The sequence below is a fragment of the Melanostigma gelatinosum genome (assembly GCF_949748355.1).
Source record: "Melanostigma gelatinosum genome assembly, chromosome: 18".
Lineage (NCBI taxonomy): Eukaryota > Metazoa > Chordata > Actinopteri > Perciformes > Zoarcidae > Melanostigma > Melanostigma gelatinosum.
The window spans coordinates 17,864,616-17,889,825 of NC_136651.1; the positions used below are offsets into that span (position 1 = coordinate 17,864,616).

At 45.0% G+C, this 25,210-nt stretch overlaps 1 protein-coding gene across 1 annotated transcript; it reads right to left on the bottom strand.

Annotated features, from left to right (window-relative positions):
- Positions 1-272: 272 nt before the first annotated feature.
- LOC306792357 (uncharacterized protein) lies at positions 273-22,252 on the bottom strand (the record flags this gene model as incomplete). The annotated part of the gene is made up of 3 exons (XM_079289428.1): positions 273-550; positions 699-1,576; positions 22,105-22,252. The coding sequence occupies 3 exons, from the start codon at positions 22,250-22,252 to the stop codon at positions 539-541; spliced, it is 1,038 nt and encodes a 345-aa protein (XP_079145554.1). The 3' UTR covers positions 273-538.
- Between the last annotated feature and the right edge of the window lie 2,958 nt (positions 22,253-25,210).

The following is a 25,210-nucleotide window of genomic DNA, read 5'->3' on the forward strand; positions in this document are numbered from 1 at the left end:
AGTTGGTCCCAATTCTTACCGTCCTGGTCCATGGTCTTTTTCAGCATTTTTTTTAGTGTCTGGTTGAATCTCTCTACTAGGCCGTCCGTTTGGGGGTGATACACCGACGTCCTCAGTTGTGTCACCTTCAGCATGCCACACAGGTCCTTCATGATCCTAGACATGAACGGGGTCCCTTGGTCGGTGAGAATCTCCTCCGGTATTCCGACCCTGGAAAACAACATCACAAGCTCCCTTGCTATGCCCTTGGTGGCCATAGAGCGTAGGGGGATGGCTTCGGGATACCGGGTGGCGTAATCAACAATAACCAGGATGTACCTGTGTCCCCTGTTGGTCTTGGGTAGTGGCCCCACTAGGTCCATCCCGATCCTGCTGAAGGGGACGGTGATGATCGGCAGGGGCACCAGCGGGTTTCTGTGATGGGGTTGTGGGGCCACTTGTTGACATTCGGGGCAGCTCCGGCAGTAATCTTCGACGGCCTTTTTTATTCCGGGCCAGTGGAACCTGGCCCTCACCCTTTCCAGGGTTTTCTCCACTCCTAGATGGGCACCTAGGAGATGGGAGTGGGCTAACTGTAGGACAGAGGGTATAAAAGGACGTGGCACCAGTAACAACCTGAGGGGGGCCCCGTCCCTCATTACTACCTGGTATAGGAGCCCGTTATATATGGAAAAATGTGTGGGAGGGAGGTCTCTTACCCCGTCCAGTGGTCGTCCGTCTACGGCGGCCACCTGCCGAAGGGCGTTGGCTAGGTTGGGGTCCTCCAACTGGGCCGTCCCAAACCTCCCTGTGAGGGGCCCGGGTAAGATGGGCTCCTCCGGGTCCTGGGGAAACAGCCCGGCCAGCTCCTCTTCGTCGAGGGAGGGGGTATCTGCTTCCTCGGGGATGGGCGGCGCCTCTCCTTCGGGCTCACTGGGGCTGGAGGGTCCGTCGTTCTCGATGGCTGTGGCATAGACGTCATCGGGGTTGGGTTGGGTGGCCTCCACCAACGCCCGGGCCACGGCACTGGCGACTCCTTCCGATAGGGGAGAGGTGGAGATCTCCTCCCCCAGCCCACAGATGGCTTTCTTTTTGTACTTTCGGGGAGGGGTCGTACCTTGTTTCACCACCAGGCTGCGCCAAAGCTCCTGGAACACGGGCAGGTCTCGGCCGACGAGCACCTCTACGGGGAGTCCTTCCACGACTCCTGCAGTGCCGATGTATCTACCCCTCGTCGTGTAGATCTCTAGGGCGGTGGTGGGGTATTCGCGGGTCTCCCCATGGATGCACGTGACCGCTCGGGTGCCTGTTAGGAGCGGGTACTGAGCATACGTGGGTCTCACCAATGTAATGGCGCTCCCGGAGTCCACCATCGCTGAGGCGTCGCGGCCGTTGACTTTGACAGGGGTGAGGGGCATGTGGTCCTCGTGAGTGGCCCAGCATCCTGTAATCAAGCCGCATGGGCGACTCCCCTCACTGGCCGTGGGCATGGGTGCGTCCTGGCGGTGAGGGCATTCCCAGGCGATGTGCCCGATCTCGCCGCAGTTGTAGCACCTCCTCTCTTCCTGTCCAAACGCCGGCCGACGTCGGGGAAAGCCTGGGGGGAAGGAGGGAGACACATATTTATTTTCCTCAGTTTTAATTTTTTCTTTGCGGGTGGGCCCCTCTAATGTCTGGTTTCTTCCCCCACGCACTAAAGCTTGTGCTGCTTGGTAACCCTCCATTATTTCCACCAGGTCCTCGATGTTGCGGGGGTTTCTCTGGCCTGCCAATTTTTTTGCCTCATACGGGAGTGATCTGATGTATTTGTCCATGACCACGCGATCGGTGGGCGACACCTCTGTTGGCTCTGCGTGTAGCCAGGCCGTCGTAATCCTTTTGATCTCATGCATCTGGGCTCGCGGAGAAAGTGAGGCGTCATATGACCATTCATGAAATCGTTGGGCCTTTAAGAACAGCGTGACCCCGCATCGCTGTAACGCTTCCGCTTTCAAAACCCGGAAGTCAACTTTTCCAGCGCGCTCTAAGTCCTGATACGTTACTTGCGTTTCATTGATCAAAAAGGGGGCTATTAACTCTGCCCAGTGCTCTTCGGGCCATTTTTCGCGGAGTGCCGTTGTCTGGAATATTTGAAAAAAAACTTCAACATCGTCAGCTGCCGTTTGTTTGAGCATGAAGCGCGCTGGATTGGCTTTCTCCACGGTATGTTGCTCCTGTTGGTTTTGTAACATGCCCTTGATTTCGCTTTGCATGGCATCCGCGCGTTCTGTTTGCAATTCCATATATTTCTCCATTTGTATTTGCTGTTGGTATTGTTGTTGCTGCTGGGATTGGAGGATTTGCATTTGTACTTGCATGGCTTGTTCGTGGCGCTTTTGGGTTTCTTGGTTGCTAGCGATTAGCCCCGCTAGCAGCTCTTGAAATGGCACCGGGGTGGCCATGCTTACTGGGTCGGTTGGTCTATCGGTCAGCGTTGCCAGAACCGGGTTGTGCCCACGTTCTCCACCAAGTTGTGACAGCCCCCGGGGTGGACAGGGGGTTTCACGACAACACTGACCAATAAACACAACCAGTCGGCAGATAAACGGTTCAAGTGAGGTTTTTACTGAAGGTAGAGAGTGGAAAGAGGTAGGATAGACACTCAAGAACACAATGTCCGCTTTCCAGAGGGAGGGTCGGTGTCCAATTCCACGGGTCGGTGCACAACGGGTATTCCTCAGACGGTCCAGGGCGCGGGCAGGAGCAGGGTAGTCGTACAGGCAGGGGTCGTGAGCCGGGCGGGTAGTCAGACGTTCCAGGGTGATCCAGGGGTAAGGCAGTCTTCTCCAAGGGGTTCGCTGATTAGGCTACTTCTTCTTCTTCTTCTTCTTCCTCTTCTACTCCTACTCTCTCCCGGTTTCCTGTTTCCTGGGCCCTTTTGTAGTCCCCTCCTCCTCCTCTGATAGGGTGTGGTCGCTCCCTCGTCTCTCCTCCTCAGGTGTTGCTTGTTGGGCTGATGGTGGTTTGGCGCTCTTTTCCATTCCCTGACATGGGGGCTCCGCCTCCATGTCATGCAATATCGTCCCTCTATCACTACCCCTCTGGGGTTGCCCCTCCGGCTGCCACACCACGTTGAAACGTTCAGGGAGAAAATAAAGGGGGAGGGGACCAAAATGAACAGTAAAAAAATAAAACAACAAGCTCCACTTCCATAAATAACTAGAATTAGTCAGGGTAGAATTGGGGACAGGTAAAGCGTAAAAAACACCCAGCATTTTGGAAGCCAGCATCCCATACACATCTGCTCCATCTCTCGGAGTGTGTACGCAACTCTGTGTGCGGGTTGGCATGGCTGTGTGTGTGTCTGTCTCAGATGCTGCTCCAATGCAATGTTTGTACCGGGCAGTGGGTGCAGGTGCAGTGTTGGCCTGGAAGTCCCATCTCCCTGCTGCACCATGTTTTTGGTATTCTGTGTATTGCACAGAAATTACTTCAAAATGTCTTCCCTTTATGCGCAATAACATTCATTTTTTTATGTATAACCTTAATACTGGTTTTAACATTCAACAAGAGTTGTTAGCGATGCTAGTGGCTGTGGGAGACTGTACTTAGGCACAGCACTGCTTTGAGGTCAATGCTACGCAAACATGCTGATGTTTACAACATTCACCAATTTAGTTTACATTTTAGCATGCTAGCATTTGCTAATTGGCACAAAGTACAGCTGAGGTTGATGGGAATGTCATTAGCTTAGCAGGTATTTGGTCATAAACCAAAGTATGGGAGTTTGATGATGCTATAGGAAATGTGTGGGAATCACCAAGTTATTAGGACTAAACATCTGGGTACCCAGATGTGTTCAATTGTGCCAGTTCGTTGAGTTGACAATGAGATAATTCCCAGAATAAGTGAAACGCTTATCTCAGTCTAGACCACACTGGTGGACCTACACTGACATGGCTTAAAGTGAAGCCCCGAACAAAAAAACAAATGACTTAACCTTAAAGTTGCATTAATCACTCGGAAGCTCTCAATCTAAATTAGAACCAGAATCAGCTTCATTGGCCAGGTATGACATACCAGGCATTTGACTGCAGTTTGTGTTCCTCCCATTGTTCTCACACAGATAACAGAACTACAGCTGAATACAACAAAGCACAAACACGTAGCCGATACGTACGTACCAGCGGGTGAAAGAAGTTACATACATGTAGAGGTGGTCACGGTTGGCCTTCAGCCGCAGGAGATGGCTCATGACAGCAGTGGTGAGTTGATTGGCACAGCTGATGCTCGTTGTCTAATCACAACCCCTCCCTTTTAAATGCATGTCGTGTGCTGGAACTCTGACGACCCACACATGCGTGAAAAGAACAGACGAGCAACCTTACTTGACCGGCGTGGGACGGTAGTTAGCTTGATTAACCTCACCTGGGCCTCCCAGATTATCAGAGCTGGTCTATGTGCTCACTGTCTCTCTCCCTTTCTACAGCAAACCTCCACCCTGTCTTTTGGTTTTGTGGAAGTTTGAGTCTGTTCCACAGCGAGGAGGCCAGAGCACGTGTCCGGCTGCTTTTTACAGTCGACACGCTGCAATAAGAAATCTACCAAAACTGGTTACAATTAAAAGGAATTTAATCCCACTGATGCAAGTACATTATTTACAGTGAAGTACACTATTACATGAAATATTAAATCAATAAAACCCCGTTTGCAAAAAACTCAACTCAGCTCCTCAGGTATAAAACCCGTCCGTCCTCTGAGAGCCATCACGCGAGAGAGAAAAAGACTTGAAATTAAACCACCCACATCCGTTCGAAACACCTCCTCTTCCGTTTATCCCGATTCCTATTGGCTAACTCCCAGGAGTGTATTCGCCTGTCTGCCTTTCTGTCCCTGAGTTCACTAACACATTCAATGACTGTCAGTTATTGTTTAATCCCTCTATGATACTCCTTCAGGATAAACGTTAAACTTCTGCAACTTTGGCAAAAGCTTCATGTCTCAAATTCTACTTCTAGCTACTAATCCTAAAACACTTTATGCTTATCTTAATTATGCATTTCCAAAACACTTATGATTATGACTAATTATGAATTCTTAAATATGAATCATTGAACACTTTTATTATAGCTACTAAACACAGTTCTATGCTCAAATTTCTTACAGTTTCGCACCTACGACACGCATGACTGCATGCATGGCTTTCATTACTGCTGATCTACACTCTCCATTGTTGTGTGTTAACTGTAATTTCATGAATTGTGTTGGTTTTGAGTGTAACCTTGCGTGGACTGCTTCCTTGTCACATTCCCTCAGCTAGTTTATGTCATACGGGTAATTTACTGTCGGCCTATATCATTACTCACTGTAATCATGAACCGTGTCTCCAGCACTAGCAGGCGCCTATTTTCAGGAAACAAGCCCCGACAATCTCACTGCAATCTATCCGTCCAGTAGCAGCAGACAATCAAAGTTGGTGACCAGTTAATAAAGACAGTGGAATATGTAGCAGCTGAAGACGGAAGATATGTCTCAAGAGTTGGCAAAGGCCAAAACGAAGCTAAAAGGATAGGGAGTATTCAGCTCAAAATGGTCTCCTAAAAATAATGTTTCCATACGACAAAACTGCATTGTGTATCCCAGTTCAAGGGGAAAAGAGGGTTGTCTGGTCAACAGTTCGATCCTTGACTGGGACGTGTCAAAGTGTCCCTGAGCAAGACACTGTACCCCTAACGGCTCCCCGGGTGCCTGTCATTGGCAGCCCACTGCTCCCTTTATACAGGGATGGGTCAAATGCAGAGACGAATTTCCCCTTCCGGGATCAATATAGTATAATAAAAAAAACAATTAAGGTCTGTGGATGTCTTTGGAAGGAGGAGGTTAGGGTGGAGAGATGGGTCTTGTAGTACACACAAGAACCTGACATAATGTGTTGGGGCTAGTTGTTTGTTACCGTGATTTGTCTGCCCACCAGCTTCTAAAAAAGCGGTCAACGCACCTTTTTAAATGTCATTTTGCCATCACCAAAAGACACCAATATAACTTTGATCAAAGAGTATGAAACCAGCTGAACTGAGCTGTAGCCATAGACAAAATATCCTTGCTCGACAAGTCACCATACAGGCCCGATAACCAGGATAATATGCTGACGTACTGAACACACAACCAACTGGACAAGATGAGACCAAAGCTAACCCACGTATTCCTCAAATTATTATTTTATTGTTATCCCAACTTTACAGTCAGGATCTAATGTTGCAGGTTTGAATTGCTAACACGTGTCTTACTTGGATCATAATTTTGTGCTCTGATTATTGATCAGTTCGCTAGAGGTAGCGGGCATTGTCTAAGAAGTCGAAACTCAGAGCCCTTTCACGCCACCCAGAAGCGTCCCCGCTCACCTTGCAATGACCCGGTTATTGTTGTGTATTATTTGGAAGCAGACTGTTTAAGCCATGTCAGCTGGCCTGAGTAATACAGTCACCTGAACAAGCAGGACTTAACAGGGGGGGGGGGGGGGGGGGGCTGCTTGCTCTCTTGCTGCTGAAGGGCAGATGGAAATGACTTGGAAAAAATGATATCAAACAATGTCAATATTAATATTAATCGCTCGGGGAGCAATTCTGTGAGTAAAACTCAGAAAAAACAAAAAGAACCTCAAACATTCATAGAAAGACAAACAGACAAAGGTTCACACACACAGAGACTTTGTTCACTGGCCAACACACACATTCACTGTAAAGATGAAGGTCACTTAAGGACTACTCTGCAAAGGCTGCAAGCAATCGAACCCCAGATATGTGCAATCTAAATGTCCAATTGAAAAATGTTCAGGCTTGGCTTTCAGTGACACTGTTTCAATGTGTTCGAAAGCCTTCCCATTGCCAGTTTCAGACAGAGGCAGTTGTCATTTTCACGCCTATCGCCCATGTTATGTCAGTAGCAAATGTACTTGCGGCCATCTGTGCGCCCATGGGCGCGTTCGACTTAAAACGATACATGCTCAGGCGCATTGCTATCCTGAAGCAGCAGAAATAGATTGAGCCATTGGCCAACAAAAACCTAGTCTAAAGTCAATGGTGCAGTATATTCCTGCTATTTAAAGGGGGCATTATTCAGATAATGATATGCGACTTTATAGGCGGGTACACAGCGTTTGCATTTGTTTTCCGGAAAACTCAGTCAAAGGCTAATGTATCACCATGACCTTTTAAGTGCTATTTTTACTCCGTCCTGGGGATGGTACTCTGACTGGGCTCAGCGTCTCCTCTCCTCATTCCTTTGTGTGTGGAGATGTAGGCTACTTCAGAGTTGCAAGCCCTCTCCTCCTAAACATGTTAAGGTGGATGTCTCCGCTCATTCCGCACCTCCTCTCCGGCAGTGGCTTTAATGCAGTCTTTGGCTTCAGCAACCTCCGTCAATGGACGGCGAAAAATAGTTGATGGGGCGCCGCCCTCCGAATCAGTCAATAGATTATGAATCTCATCAATATAAGACAATTCTACGGCTGTACCAACTAGATGGAAGCTGCATTCATGTTGACATTTAAACTCCAAATCAACATTTGAATGTGCATGTCTATTAATTCTGTTTAAAGCCGGCCTTTCTGCAGTTGCAGATAAAGATCAGGCAGCACTTATATTATTAGTACACTTGTACAAGTACATTGCAGTTGTGGCTGCATAGGATCGTTTCCAGTAACTTCTCCAATTTGCCAAACCTGCCATTCAAATAGCTATGCACCAGATGTAGGCACACCTTGTTTTTTGTGATCAGGGAATAGGAGATGACACATGATTTCATGTTATGCCCAAAACACAACTATGATTGATTAGGAAACTGGATACAACCCATTTGAGGCCAGATTATGTACAAAAAAAAAGTTGACCATGCCCTAAATGCACTTGAATAGACCCCAAGCACTCCAATGTCTCCAATAATAACACAATGACAAGGGCATTTTTTTTGTTTTTAAGCTTGAAGGCTCCTCAGCATTACACGTTTAGCATGTTTGGCGGTCTCAAACGCATTAAAACCTATTCAAGAAGTACAAATGGGGAGGCTCGACTGTCATCACTGGCATCTATGGCAATCAAGAAGAACCTCTTGCCGGATGCACTGCACAACCATGTCATTAAACTCTGTTGGCAAAGAAAGAAGGATGGACTTTGTCTTTAAATAGTGAACAGCAGCTTCGGTCAGTGAACTGCTTTTGTGCATCTGCAGTAGCGTTACTACTGTGTTCATTTGTCTATGGTGTCGTTTTTATTGTATGGTTAATATTGTTCCCTCTGATGTGAATAATATTTGAATGGCCCGTGCCCTTAAGTGTGCGGCGGAATACGTGTTTTAGCACCACAGTGTTGCTGGAATGTGCCTGTTGAATTGTGTTATTTGGGTTTTATGTTATTCTACCTGCTTTGTTGTCATATAAATATATGTGACTGGTTCTTGCGAGTTTGTGCTTGTCATTGTGTTAACTACATTGATTTTGACTGTATGCATTATCCGTTAATGACGAAGCATCCCGTCATGCTGGCTTCATAATGAGGTTATTAGGAGGTGGTTCAACTGTAGTAGGACCGGTATAAAATACACGGCCCACCACTGGTCAAAGGAGGGAGAGCATTCAAGATTGTGTGGTGCTTTCCATTGGATCGCTTCCATACATCTGGTGTACAGTATGGCTGTACATACTGCAAACGTGCAAATAACAGAAGCTAAAGGGGTAATGGGTATTGGATATGTTATCGGTCACGGAAAGCAAGATAAGACTTTCTTTTGTTTTTCCTTTTTTATCAATTTATTTGGAATAACAAGATGATTTGAAGGAAAACAATAATCCTTTTCAGACAATCCTGGTTCAGTCACACCACATGTAGCATTGCATGTGATGGGTGGAACACAAACAGGATGTTACAAGATGGAGTTTCATTTCCATTACACTATGCAGTGGTTTGACACCAAGGTATATATTAATCTATATATTAAGCTTTAGCAATGATAATGTAAGATTAATTGTGTTAATCCATATATAATATGTTTCAAGTGACATGGTGTCAATTCATTATCAGATCAAACTTAATTTACTACTAGTACTCTATGGATGTGGGATAATTCAGTGGAACCCTAGATCACCCAGTGATCGACTTTCTGGTAATGATGATATCAGTTGAGCTCAAAACACTTTCTATGAAGAATCCACCTTTCTAAATGTTTTTTTCTGATTAAAGTTCCATATAAATACTGCAATATAATATACTTAATTTGTTTTTAGATTCAACCCAGGTGTATTATTTAATTGTGCAACAGTTTTCACAGTTAAACCTGCAAATGGAACTTTTTCTTTTCGTTATGCAATCCTTTTTCGTGCAACCTAGCAGTTAAAATAGGCTATGAAATGCAATCTAAGTGCCAAAACCATGGAGGGATGGCAAAATGCTTTCCTTGTCAGGTGTGCCTTTGCTAGGCTGATTGAGTCATATTCCAACACATGGACTCAGCTGAATCTGTGTTGTAGCGATTAAAGGCCTGCGCCAGGTACACTCCCCAGCTCCTCCACACTGCTAAGCTGTCAGATCTTGGAATGAGACTTGAGAGCACGAAGAGAGAAAACAAAGATGCTGCAGAAACATTGTTTTGGCATGTTACGCTGATCTCTCCAAGAGCTGAGAGGGGAGACGAAGGGATGTGAAGTAGAACTACTGGGAAATATATCTTGGATATCTGGCAGCAGGGAAATAAATCTAATCCCTTCCTGCTATTATCTTCGTCTGAGCTTGTGCGTACTTGAGATAATGTCGGCTTGGAGGAGTAGAGTAAAAGCATACTCTCTCCAAATAATGCATGCATCTGATTAGCCTTTGGCTGTTTTTGGTGGACAGGGAAGTGGCATTATCTCTTGCTCCTCTGGCAGATGGCAAATTTACACAAAGAAGGGGAATTGAGGAAGATGAACGGATTGTCGAAGTGGAAGAGAGGGGCCGCATAATCATGTTTGATACTCATCTTCTTCATGCTGTTTTTGAAAAAGACTCCCCCGCACATGCATGCCTTCCATAAGCTAAAATCAATTCAGCTGCCTATGCGTAATGTTGCTGTCCAAATCCATCCATTCAGCTGACAACCAAAGGGGCTTTTGATGCGGAGACAGGGTCATGTCCCCGCATTCTGACTCAGTTTAGAGGACAGGGTCGCTCCATCCTAATGTGCATCCTGCAGGAACATGGAAATATATTGCTTTGTAATTTGCAATCTTTCCTCCGCACAGGCAGCCACATACGCCGAGTGCTTTGATGTATTTTTCATGGAAATATCAACTATGAATTACAGGCTCATAAAACAGAGATGATGCATGTTGTTTTACGCTGTGTTAAAAGCTGGTGTTGTCATGACAAATAGCACCAGCCTTGCTTCCTGCACATGCCGTAAGTACCCTCTATGCATATTTTTGTAATTACTTCATTATTCCTTTTGGATTCCTTATCAAAGTGAAAACTGTGATGCTCTTTTCTGGTTCATCACTACAAATAGATCAGCCTGAGAGTCATGGCTAATTCTATTAGTCATTTCAGCTCTCAAATGGGGGAAGTAGTATGAATAAGAGGGGAGAAACACTGGAATCCTCTTCCCTCTGTGGGTACTGGCACTAACTTCCCCTTTTCCCTTGTGTCTCGGATGTTTTTTGCCTGTCTCTTTCCCTCTGTAGACAGAAGCACCCAGCTCCCTCCTTAACAGTGTTAAAGGAGGTGATGGAGTGATTCCAATGGGCCGACGCATTCTCCCACCTCTCGAATTTATTGCGGCTGTTGTTGTTGTTATAAGTTCAATGTCTTCCTCTCTCCCCTCTCCTTGGCATCTGTCGGCTGCCGCTGTGCCTGCAGGAAACCAGAGGAGACGACCGGCATCCCCAATGAGGGGAGTGGAGAGCGGCGCTCGCCTTCACGCTCCGGCGCCTGCGCGCCCGAAGAGATGACGGGGAGAGGGAAAGGTGTAGGTTGACGGGCCTAGAAACAGCTTTTGCATTCACTCAAACACATGAGCACATTATCACAAATACATATGCACCCTGTGCATTTAGGCACACTAACGGGCAGGACGTGATAATGGAAACATGTGCACAATATCACGCAATCTCATACAATCCCTCTGCCTCCCATGGAGTTAACTACAGCAATAAAAATGTAATGGCACAATAAAGGTGGTTTATTTGTACACCAACTGTGTAATTAAACCTAACACAATTGCTTTAAAGACACAAACCAAACAAGAAGACATTCATAAACGCCCTATATGCCTATACAGTATATGTCTGCAAACACACCTCCTTTTGCATGCATTGAAAAAAAGATTGACAAAGTACAATCTTTTAACCTTACCTTTCTGTTTGGTCTCGTTCACTCCCTTTATTGACATACCTGTGGCACAGCCACTCCATGTCTAACTGTACACACCACTTTTTTTCCAGGATATTTAAAAGTGTATGCAAGTGGTACTATACATGTTCTTGAATACTTTTTATGAAAAGGAAACGTTTTAAACATTTTTTTAAATCGCTTTAAAATGTCAGTGCTTAACGGATATACGTAGGTACTCTTAGTATTACGGGTTCCAAACAGATTCTTCGTAAGGGGCTACGATTTTACCGAGAACAAAACGCTTCTAAAGCCCCCTTTTTTAAATAATAAGTATTTTTCAAGAGTTCTTTGTAAGACCGAGTGTTCCATTAAGAACCCCTTTTTTAAATGATAAGTCTTTTTCAAGAGTTCTTTGTAAGACCGAGTGTTCCATTAAGAACCCCTTTCATGCAATGAATCCTTTTTGGACGAAAGATTGCTTTGAAATCATGGATGTTAAAAGGTCCTCCCAGCCCACACCTCCCAAAACTAGATTGTGAACCAAGATTGTTACGAGTTGTACTGCACCATAGGCCATTCAGGAGCCTCATAAGGCCCACGGCTAGCCCCCGGCTAACCTAAAACCATGTTTGGTGTGAAGAAACATTTAGGGCATGTATGGGTGGGTTTGCTATGGCACCCTTTGACTGTGAAAAGCTTCTGGATAGGAGGAGTTATTGGTGGAACCTTCTAAAGGTGGTTTTGTGTAAAACCTTTTTAATGTTGGGCTCATGTAAGTTTGACCACAAAATGAAATAACAGGTGAGCTGAATGTCCAGTGTGTTTCATGCCTATCTCAAACAAGTTTCAAGGCTGTGCAAAAAGATTTTTATATATGAGAATAGATAGTCTGTGAATGCTGTCTGGAATAAGGGAAGTAACCGTATAAATATTTCTATTAGCTGTACAGGATTTAATGGCCTTGATCGGCCAAAACATCAGTGACCAATTTCACTTATATAGGGCACATAAATACTTTTATTATAAATCGGTGCCTATTCAGTGAGTTTCTATTCATTGTGTGGTTTGCCCCCTTGACTCACTCTGGTGTAAACTCTTCAGTCTATAGTCTGTTCTAATCACCCTTATTTTATCATTGGTTGATAATCTTTTCATTTCAAAGGTTTCAATGTTGAACTAATACATTTTCTGATTGTGAGGATTCGTGAGCACTTGATCTGCTCTTAGGGTGGCTCAGCTAGCTGAATGAAAGATAAAGATTAACATCTGAAATTTATAAAAGGGGGAAAAAAATTAAGACTTCTGCAAAATGCAACCCAAAATGATTTAAATCTTGTCCGGTAATTTGGACTTACTGGGCTGTCATTACCAATGCCATGTAGACACTTGTATAGCCATGAACTAAAAGCCAGATTTCACAGATTTATTGTCAGATTCCAAGGTGAATTTGAATACAAGGATGAGCATTTTGTCAGTGACTGAACAGATTGCTCATGCCTGATCCAGCATGTGGACCGCCTGAGCTTGTGGGTGAATCTGGCTCTGTAATGTGGAAAACATGATGACAAATTGTCTCAACAAACATGTTATCAGTAAAAAATGCAATTAGACAACCTCCGACAGCCCGCTACCATCACACACTAAGTGCAACATCGTGTACTTTTTAGTACCTTTTAAAAATGAGAATCATGTCCCAATCATGAATGAATATAGTAGAAAGCATCAAGTGACTAATTACAAGCCTTAAGACTATTGCTTTGGTCAGTGTTATTACTGACATACACTCTCAGGAACAAACCCCAAGCAAAATGCAATTTAAATGTAGCGTGGCGTGACAGTTTTAATGAAATGTTCCTCGCTATAAGCAAACAACACCTGAGAATAAGCCCAGACAATATAATAAGCAAATGGTTCTTCATGGTTCGTGGCACATACCAGTTTCAATGGCTTTAGGAATGGTAGGGTGGTCCACCACTTTGTTCAAGACTTAAACACCTCAACAACTGTACGGCGCATTGGTCGGAAATTTCCGTCAGACATTTGTAGTCCTCAGAGGATGACTCTTATATCATTTGAGAATTCTCTTACTTGAAAGAACAGTGGATTCCGTGGCATCTAGCGGTGAGGTAGCAGATCGCATGTCGGAGAGATACTACGGCCTTCCGGTTATGTAAAAACACGAAATACAAAGCCAGTGATTGGTTTGTCCATTCTGGGCTGCTGTTGGAAAATGGTGGACTCCGCAAAGAGGACCCGCTCCATATGTAAATATGAAGGGCTCATTTTAAGCAAACAAAAAACATAACTCTTAGTTTCAGGTAATTATACACAAATGAAAACATAGTTATGACTATTTTATTCCATTTCTGCTATTATACTTCCCTAAATTCGACACACTTGACCTTTTCACATGTTCCATTTGTAAGTGAAATTTTGTGCTTATCCAGTTAACTATCTCTACGTCTACATGATGGATGGGTACTCCCATGTTGTACACACTTTCATGAGACCCTCTAGCACCACAGCACACCAGAAGCTGTCTGTATGTTTTACCAGCCAGCAGGGTAAGTGACTTTGCAGTGCCTGTTCAGATTAAGTGAATCATAAAAAGAAAACAGTTTGTCCAGTACTATGATGTCTCTTCCTTGGCTTTTTTGTAATTTAAGTTTTACTTTCCATTGGTGCCAAACTTTCATTTTCATGTGCAACCGGGATGATTATCACATGCAGTTTATTTATGTCTTGATGCCTCTTCCAGGGATGTAAAGCTCATGGCTCCCTATATGCACACAAGATGATTTAGCTAAAGGAAACACCATACATGTACTATCTGAATAGTTAATGTAAAAGCTGTCATGGAAAGGATCCAGGCTGATGAAGCTGATTATGCTCTCACTTAATTTCCTCACGTCTCTGTGACATGCAATCATTGCCATTAAAACACAAAATGAGTTTCACTCATGACTTGTTGGCAGATTACTTACTTTTGGCATCTGTCAGACGTATATGTGCAGCATCTGTCCCATTATATATGAACCAGCCATCAGTCTTCTTATTATTCATAGCATATAATAATAGCAATAACAAACTGTATTTACATATTTTATTTACTCACTTTGTTTTTATCAACTGATGAAAAAAATATATAGATATTTTTCTCTTTTTTTGTGTTTTGCATACGTCACTGATAATCTCATTTTTTTTAAATGTTAAAAGTGATTTAAGAAGAGGAAAAACTGTTCGCTGCCCTCATCCACTCAGGCAAGTCATTCAAAAGTTAAGGAGCTCTAACTGCAAAGGTTCCATAACCTTTGCGTCTAAGTTCAGATCATGGAACAGTGACAGCAGAAGTGTCTGAGGATCTCTGGCAGGCAGGGGGAAACTCTGACAAGGTACCTTTGGGCTTTGATAGTAATGAGTCAAATCAACAAGTAGCTAGTGCAGATATGTGAAGAGGATCAGTGGGATATGATCGTGTTTCTCAGCTGGCAGCCAAATTGAAAGTTTTTTCAACTGACACCAGTTGTATCAGGACACCAGTTATCAGCAGTGAAATCCATCAGTCCAGTCAAGTATGACAACAAAATCAAGGTGAAATGTTGCAAAAAACCGATTGAGCATTCGTGATATCCCACTGATGTTGGGGCGATGAGGCTCACAGTCGGGGTTCAAATTCATCCCAAAGTATTGGATGCGGTTGGGGTCAGGGCTCTGTGCAAGCCTGTCAAGTTCTTGTGCACCAAACTCCATGAATCGGTGTATTGGTAGACTGTCATGCTGAAAAGAGGAGAGGGCCCTCTCCAAACTTTTGACTCAAAGTTGGAAGCACTTTGCTCTGTTAAATATCCTTGTATGCTGTAGAGCAGGGGTGCCCAATACGTCGATCGCGATCGACCGGTCGATCGCGGAGGTAGTGCGAGTAGATCGCATGCCATTCAAAAAAAAAAAGATGTCCTCATGGCATTTGCCACTTGATTTTCTAACACACGGGTCACCACGTATGCGCGGTCAACCGCGCGAGCTACTGCAAAACTCCGGCGAGCTAATTAGTCAGCCTTCCAATTTATTTCCACTAAAGAAGCTACATCTGCAGCGCCATGATTTGGGAAACGTCTTAGATCCCAAAGGTATTATTGGTAGATCGCGTGACATTAAAAAAATTGACGTCAACCTATCATCCATCCCGCCTTTTGATTGATATACAGGGCAGCCAGTCAGATGACATCTGAATTTTGTCTGACACTTAGGTCACTGCGCATGAGCAAACAACTGCGCTAAGTGCTAACTAACTAGCAAGCTTGTCAGCGAGTTACGGCCAGTTTTCAGCCTTTGTTTTTTTCTCTCAAACCTATGAAAGGGTATAAAAATGAGTGAGGTAGCTGGACCAAGTAAGAAGAAAAAAACGTATAACTTTCATACGGAATGGGAGGAGGACTTTTTTTTCACGATGACATTTTCCAAGTGCGTTTGCCTCATCTGCCAGTCTACCATAGCAATACCAAAGAAGGGGAATGTGGAGCGGCATTTTCGGACTGTTCATGGAAAATACGACACCGACTTCCCGCCGAAAAGCGAGCTGAGAAAGAGAAAAGTGAAGGAACTGAAATCCCAGTTGTCCGGACAGCAGTCATTTTTCACGCAACAAACTTCAAAAGCGAAAGCCGCCACCGAAGCATCGTTCCGGGTGAGTCACATCATCGTCAATAACAAGAAGTCCTTCCAAGACGGAGAGATGGTAAAAGAGGCATTCGTTGAAGCAGCTGACTCATTGTTCCGAGACTTTAAAAATAAGGCAGAAATATTATCTTCGATCAAAGCTCTCCAGCTGTCAAGAAGCACAGTTACACGGCGCTGTGAAGCCATGGCTGAGGATTTAACCCAGCAACTTTGGAAGGACATTGGAGATTGCGAGTGTTTCTCACTGCAGTTGGACGAATCAACGGACGTGAGTGACACAGCCCAGATGTGCATTTTCATTCGTATGGTGTTTAGTGATATCACTACAAAAGAAGAGCTATTAACAGTACTGCCCATGAAAGAACAGACGCGAGGAGAGGACATATTTCAGTCGTTTAAAAACTTTATCGCGAAAACTCAGCACCCAGTGTACAAATTGATGTCTATCACCACGGATGGAGCACCCGCAATGGTTGGCCGCTTGAATGGATTTATTGCAAAGTGCAGGCAGGACGATGCTTTCCCGGACTTCCTAAATTACCATTGCATAATCCACCAACAAGCGTTATGCGCTAAAATGCTCAACATGAAAGAGATCATGGATGTTGCAACGAAGATCGCCTGTTCTATTCGCGCCAGATCTCTTCAAAGAAGGCTATTCCGTGCACATCTGGAGAATGCTGACTGCGACCACTCTGAGTTGTTGCTACACACTGACGTGAGATGGCTTAGTCGAGGGAAATTCCTGCAAAGATTTCGAGAGCTCTGTCCGGAGATTAAGGAGTTTTTCCGTGTAGCTGGACATGCAGAATACACGCAACTAAATGACGGTCAGTGGCTGTTAGACTTGGCATTTTTAACCGATCTGACCAACATGTTGAATGACCTTAATCTACAGCTGCAAGGAAAAGACAAAACAGTGATCAATATGATCAGCTCGGTTAATGCTTTCAAACGAAAGATGCAACATCTCTCCTCAAAGCTGCAGCGCCATGATTTGGCAAACTTCCAGAACCTGGCGTCAGAGCTGGAGATGCAAAGGAAGGCCTGTGTGCAACTTGACACTGCACGCTACACAGAGCAGATTGACAAATGTCTGTCAGAGTTTGACAAACGCTTTCAAGACTTTTCTTTGCTCGAGCCAGTCGCTACATTCATGTGCTATCCTTTTCGGGAAGATGCTGAGGTTGATTCACTCGCATCAAAAATTGCAACACTGTTTCACCTGAACTCTTCTGTAGTGGAAGATGAGATTTTGACACTACAAGCTGACATTGAGCTGAAGTCCAGAGCTCATGGACAGTTCTGGAACTTACTCACAGAGGTAAAGTACCCCAACATGAGGAAATGTGCTACCTCCTTGACAGCATTATTCGGCTCCACATATTTATGTGAGTCAGCCTTTTCCCACATGAAGATCATCAAGTCCAAGTACCGTTCCACCATGACTGATGAACATTTGGAAGTGTGCTTGAGGCTGGCTGTCAGCAGTTACCGTCCGGACTATGCATCCCTGGCTGATTCAATTCAGTGAAAGTCATCAGAGTAAACTCGGGTAATGACAAAAAATGTACATAGTTAATTGTGTTGTGTTGTGCAATATTGGCTCATGCGATATAAAGAATCCTCAATATATTTATAAATAAATATATGTTTTGCATTTTTTGTAGTAGGTAGATCATTTTGACTTGATCATTTTATAAGTAGCTCTCATGCTGAAAAAGTGTGAGCACCCCTGCTGTAGAGTCATGGTTTTCTTGAAGCGGAACTTGACCAACCTTGACCAAACCCCTCAAAAAATACACACACAAACTCCCCAATAACCTAGGGTCCTCTGCGGGTCCAAAACCGAGATCTGATCCCAACTCATACCTTTTGACCCAACCCAACTGTACCCAACTGCGAAAACAAAAGTTATAATTCAGTTATTTCTTCTTTCAAGACAAATAATTAAATGCTAGGTTTTTTTTACACGGTCAACAACAACAAATCTGAGAATGGCGATGGACCAAAACAGAATATGGCACTGTGGCCCAACACAACATATACATATTCTAGTGTAGGCTACTAGCCGATAAACCATAAGTTTACTGGGAATACACACATTGTACCCAACAACCAGCATGAAACACATCTCAAAATAATACATGATCCGCCTTATTGGCTAGTACTTCATGGAGGATGAGAGTTGCATCCACTGCGGATGGTTTTAGCACCATCATCTTCTGGTCAGCCGCACGCCCTGTCTCTCTTCACGCTTCCCAGTTTGGATGTGTGTCAGAGAAAGAGCAAGCTCTCAAAAAGTTTACTTTATGCAACAAAACGGACCGTTGTGTCGGGAACCCATTGGGTTCGGGTCAGGTTGCTAAACTCTAATATAACCATACGGCGCATCAAGTTCGGTATAAGTGTATGCCATACTGGTGCTCAAAGTGATAGGGGATGAGGGGTTGTCACTGTCAATGTCTATAAAAGTAAGAAATGGATACAGTCCAACAGAGACAGGCGGTGTTAAAGAAGATATCTGTGAGTGACAGCCGGTTAGTTTGGAAAGTGGGGAAAAAAAGGAGGATGACCTTTTATGTGAGGAGGTGTCAGCTCCAGGAGGAGCAGGAAAGGGGACAGTGTCTTCTTCGCTTCAGTGACTTCCTCTCTCCTATACAAGAAAGCTGTCGGCCATCTTCCAGAAGGACTCTCTTTCACTCAATCTCCCTGCCTATCTGCCACCTCTCCCCACCCTTCACTCTTTTTTTTCTGTACGCAGTGTCTCTCCCCGACTCCCCTTATTCCAGGCCCTCCCGCCTCTCTCTCTGTCAGCCACCGTTAAATCAGATAGATTGCAGGTGCGTTTCCACTGCGAAGGAGGATTCACTGCTGCTGTATGCCTGCAACCTCTCTGCATGACACAGTGCCTCTGTAAGAAATTTGAGCAAAAACCGGGGTGGTTAGTAGATATAAAAAGTGTTTAATAATTCATAATTAAGAATTCATAATTAGTCATGAACATAAGGGTTTTGGGAATGCATAATTAAGATAAACATAAAGTGATGTAGGATTAGTAGCTAAAAGACATGAAGCTTCTGCCAAGTTGCAGAAGTTTAACTTTCATACTGAAGGATTATTATAGACGGGATTAAACAATAACACAGTCATTGAATGTGTTAGGAACTCAGGGAAAGAGAGTCATGGAGACAGGCGTTTACTGAAGTGCATAGAGAAGTTAGCCAATAGCAATTGCGATAGACGGAAGGGGAGGAGTCGCGAACGAATGTGTGGGAGGTTTGAATTAAGTCTTTTTTCTCTCTCGCGTGATGGCTCTCAGAGGACGGACGTGTTTTTATACCTGAGGAGCTGAGTTGAGTTTTTTTGCAAATGGGGTTTTATTGTTTTAATATTTCATAGGAGTATGTACTCCAATGTTTAACTGTAATCGTACTTGCATCAGTGGAATTAAATTCCTTATAATTGTAAACCAGTCTTGGTGGATTTCTTATTGCAGCGTGTCGACTGCACAAAGCAGCCGGACACACGTGTGGTCTCGCCTCCTCCACGCTGGGGTGCGTTTCATCCCCCACACTCTCCCGATTTACTGTGGCGCAATTTATCCACGTACCCCAAACATACTTACAGCATTTATGCATGCAGGCCTCATGGTTGTTCTATTTATCATAAACCCATACCTCTGCATTAATTCTGAGGCGTGATTAACTGGGAACGCTGCTGTCGGTAAGCATATAAAGCCCAGCAATAAACTGCCCAACTCCATCCACTGGCCATTCAGCGATGGCGATATTCAGCTGCTATCTGTAAATGGCCCCAACCTTTCTTGGCGGGGTGAAAATGACTACCTTGTAAGCTTTGCACCGGCCTCAGCCCTCTCCCAAGATGGTAGTTTAAAAAAAACGGTATTGACCTATGCGCGGCCTCTGGACTGTATATCTCAGCCAGAACAGCACGCAGGAAATAATCCCCCCCAGTTTTGAATTATGTGTCCCAAGGTCCCTAAATGGATTTTCTAAGGAGCAATGCAATACGGTAGACTATTTTGCTTTGTTGGTGGGGGTTTTTTCTGCCTCTTTTATTGATTTCAATATTACCTAGACTTCTATAATCCCACTTATACAATTAGATTCATCCTCACTCTTCCAGTGGTGCACAATGCTGAGATTAATTGAATCTCTATTGGCAGATCTCAATTAATTAGACAGAGAACTGGATTCTAACTGTACACAATTAATTAATTAGCCTACTCTATATCAAGGATTTTACAATGATGGATGACTGAGGTCTGACCTTTTAAGATCACAACAGTAAACAATGTGGTTGAAACCATCATGACATTTCCAAATGTCTTCTTTTCTTTTCACTTTCAAAGTGTGTCTCTGTGGGTGCAGGGTTCTATATAAAACCTGTTCTGGCTCTGTCCTCACAAGCTTTCAAAGGTCAGCCTGGACAAAACCAAGTGCTCTAATTATATTTTCTTGTGTAGGGAGCACATTGTAGCTGCTGCACATAGATGTTTTTCTGCATTAGGGTTAGGTTTCAATCTGAAATTACCTCAATTTCACAGGGATCTCTGGGTTTTGAACCCCTAAAGACAGGCACTGCTAAAGAGTTGCTGATTGCTCTGAGGTTTTTTGTCTTCTTTACAAATGTTTTCACAAAATGGGAAGAGAATATTTTCATATCAAAAGTACCCAGCGACCTCCGTCCTTGATGTCTTGTTGTCTTCATGTTCATGCATTTTCTATTGCCTCTGGGTGAATTTTGCTAAATCATGCGTAAAATACAGGCAGGCACAAAGAAGAAACAGAAAAAAGCAAATCAATAGAAAATGTTTCAAAGAGGACACCAAGGAGGAAAAGTTCAAAACAATTTAAAAAGTCAGTCTGATTCCCCGTAATCATCTTTGCTACAGATTTGTAAGACTGGGTAGCAGTTCAATGATGCTTCTGTTCCAAAAATCAGTTTGATATACTGAAATAGATGACCAGAGTTGCATTGTCAGCAGCAAAGTTGTCACTGCTTTGTCCTTGTCACAATGTGAAATTATTACGAATATGAATATCTCAAGATGGCGCGGCGGATGGCTGCCTCGGTGTGTTGGTGCTAGGGCTGCCACAATTAAATGAGCATGATCGTCAGCGATATTGACGTTTAAAATGTGTGCTCTGCTACATATCAAATCAAGCACTTCCTCAACTAACAGTCAGCCGACCACCAGGGGGCGAACGAGATGGGAGGTGTCATGCGCGCACCCTGCAGCGGCAGCCTCAGAGAAAGTTCTGTCTGCAGTCGACTCCGGTAAGAGTAGAGAGACAGACAACAGAACGGTCACGGGTTTCGTGTGATGGCATATTTATTTTTAGTTAGCCCTTCATTTTGGGTAAAAATTGTATTTATATTTTGCTTCAGGTGAATAAGAATCGTTTTATTTTGATGCAAAGACGTGTACATTAGCTGGAATGTAGCACAACATGGAAGTGAAAGCAGTGCTCTGTTGATATAATTTTGGGTAAAAAGTGTCGATACTATTTTATATATATTTTCCTTCTACGAGATGCACTGTGATCAGGACCAGTCTGATGCAGAGTTGTACATTAGCCAGAATGTAGTACAACAATGGAAGTGGAAGCAGTGTTCTTGTTCATTTAAACGTGAAAGTGCAATAAAAAGATGATCCTAAAATTGATGAATGATGGTGATAAATAATTGTGATTATGATTTTGGCCATAATCGTGAAGCCCAAGTTGGTGCTCATTGTTTTGTGTTTGTTGTAAATACTGTTTTTTGCTGTGACACCCGGAGCTCTTTCACCAGAGACAAGCTCATAAACATCAGGGGAACAACTCCAGCAGACTTACTTTTAACTTTTCTGTTAACTTCTGTTTAATTACTGCAACAATGTGACAGTGGTTCTACAGCACCCTTCTTCATCTGTACTCACAAACTACAAGAGACCACCCCCCCCCCCCCCCCCCCACTGAGGCCAATCACCAACTGGCTGACAACCTGAACGTTGTCTACTGCAGGTTTGATAAGCCTACTCTCACACCCCCCACCTGCCCCATCATCATCAAACAACCACCTACTCCCCCTGCCTCCTCCTCACCTCTCCCAACCGATCCCCCACCGGCACTGAGGATATGCGAAGAGGATGTGAGTTGGCTCTTCCACAGACAGAAGATCAGGAAGGCATCAGGTCCAGACGGTGTGTCACCCTCCTGCCTGGAAGTCTGTGCTGACCAGCTGGCCCCCATCTTCACGCAGATCTACAATCGGTCTCTGGAGCTGTGTGAAGTCCCCTCCTGCTTCAAACGCTCCACGATCATCCCTGTTCCCAAGAAATCCTCCATCACAGGATTAAATGACGACAGGCCCGTCGCCCTGACGTCTGTGGTCATAAAGTCCTTTGAGAGACTGGTGTTGACCCATCTGAAGCTTCTTTCCACTGGCCGTCACTCTCATGAACAATAAATAATTGCACTATACCTCTGTTTTCACTACTGTATTTTATGTATATTATATATTTTTATAACTAACCCGTTAACGAAGATTGTTTTTCATATTTATATATATATATTTTTCTGACTAACCCTACTTTTTTTGCTGCCCTTTTTTATTCTTATATATTTTTCCTTGATTGCAAAATAGTGTATTGTATGTACATTGAGAGCGGGGTGGAAACCGGAGACAAATTCTATGTATGCGTACGCATACATGGCCAATAAAGCTGATTCCGATCTGGAATCTTTCATTATGAACTGTAACACAGCAGACACTCGCCGAACAGATACTGTGTGGAGCGGACCAACTGTGACTCTTTAGTTATTGTCCTTGGTGACTTTAACAAAGGAAACCTCAGGCATGAACTCCCCAAATACAGACAGTTTATTAAATGTCCAACCAGAGAGGAGAACATTTTAGACCACTGTTACACCACAATCAGCGGGGCCTATCACGCTGCACTGGGACTCTCTGACCACGTCATGGTCCATCTGATTCCGTCATACAGGCAGAAATTGAAGCTCTGTAAACCTGTGGTGAGGAAATTCAAGCAGTAGACCAGTGAAGCTATGGAGGATCTTTGGACGTGTTCAGACTGTACAGACTGGGAAGTTTTCAGGACTTCTACCAACAGTCTGGATGAGTACACAGAGGATGTGATGTCATAAATAAGCTTCTGTGAGGACAGCTGTGGTCCAACAAGCACCAGGGTGAGTTACGAGAAACGACAAACCCTGGTTTACAGCAGAACTCAAACAGCTAAGGCAGCACAGGCATTGAGGAGTGGGGACAAGGACTTGTGTAAAGAGACAAAATACAGGTTTAGCAAGGTGGGGAGAGACGCTAAATGACTGTACTCTGAGAAACTGCAACACCAGTTCTCAGCAAGTGACTGTCTGGAGAGGTCTCAGACAGATCACCAACTACAAACCTAAAGCCCCCCACTCCATGAACGGCCAATGCCTGGCAGACAAGCTGAACGAGTTCTACTGTAGATTTGAGAGACAATGGCACAGTCCTGACCCCACCCCCCACGGGCTCCATCATCCAGCCCCAGACCACCAGGTCCCCCTCCCCCAGCCCAGCAGGGTCCCATGCCTCTCTACCAGGCTGGGGAAACATGTCTCAGCCTCCCGGACCATCAGCACCGGTTCCCCCCAAAGCTGCATTCTTTCCCCTTTGCTCTTCTCCCTGTACATGAACAGCGGCACCTCCAGTCCGTCAAGCTCCTGAAGTTTTGCGGGTAACACCACCCTCATTGGACTCATCTCTGGTGGGGATGAGTCTGCCTATAGGTGGGAGCTTGAACATCTGGTGACCTGGTGCGGTCTGAACAACTTGGAGCTCAACGCCCTAAAGACAGTAGAGATGGTTGTGGAGTTCAGGAAGAACGCAGCCCCACCAGCCCCTATCACCCTGTGTGACTCCCCCGTCGACACTGTGGAGTCCTTCCACTTCCTGGGCTCCATCATAACCCAGTACCTCAAGTGGAAGCTTATCAACTCTATCACCAAAAAGGCTCAGCAGAGGATGTACTTCCTGAAGCAGCTGAAGAAATGTAGCTCAAGCGCAAGTTCAGTCAGGAAGACACTCACTAGTAATCTCTGTCTTGCCTCTCCTTGTAATTACTCTATCAGCTGATTGGGGGCGGGCATTGTTAAGTAACCAACCAAAGTCGGCACAGCGGTTCCTCAAGCCAATCATATCGTTGCTGTCAAACTTTAAATAGTGTTCTCCTCTCTGCTGCTGTCAGTTGTCATTTCAGCTGCAGGAGCGTTAAGCAGCGGTTTAACCTTCGCATCGTAGCAGTTTGTTGATACTGAGTATGTCGGACTCCGATTCGGATCCGTTTGTCAGACATGCAAGTCACGTTCTTGAGAGCCAGCCGGAGCGGGCAGGCAGCCCGCGGGAGCCGGCATGCAGCCCGCCGGGCGTCCGGTGCAGAAGCACTCGCCTCGGGCGGCGTAGCGGCTCCCACCTAGACGAGCAAGAAACCCTCTTGGCCCAGCTGGAAGGTCGGGGCATCAATCCAGCACCAGGCCTTCCACTATCCCAGCTCCGGGAGCTGTTGAGGCTCACAGTTAGCGGCGAGCCAGTAGATCCCCTACCACCGGCTGCGCCCGGGCGGAAAAGAGCGAAGAAAACCAGCTCAGCCCAAGCACCACAGGCGAAGAGGAGGGAGGCACTGTGTCGGAATCCTGCTCCACCAGCAACGCCGTCATCTCCACTCTGCAGTCACTGGTGAGCTCCATGCACGCCATCGAGGCGCGTCTGCAATCCCTGGGGAACGTGGCAATTCCGGTGCCGGCATCAGTTTCCATCACAGCCACCCAGGACTCCATGCGCCAACCAGCCGTCATGCTGAGCCAGGCCTCCACTTCTTCAGGGGAGAGACATCAATTTGATGAGCATAATGCTGCCCTCCCCAGAGTGTGATACAAGCGTAGCCGCCAGTGGTAACATCGCGGCAGTGTTTAAATCGGCAGATCCAAGGCTAATCAGAGATTTGTCAATTGGGCAGTTCATGGTAGCGTTCGGGGTTTATCGGGACGTGATATGTGCGGTCTACCCAGACAGAAGACAGGAGCTGGACACCTACATGGCACTGATCGGCGAGCTACAGCTGAAATATGCAAGGAGCATATTTTACCAGTACCATAAGGTGTTCTCCAGCAAAGCCGCCCTGTATATTTCGCAGTATAACTCCCGGT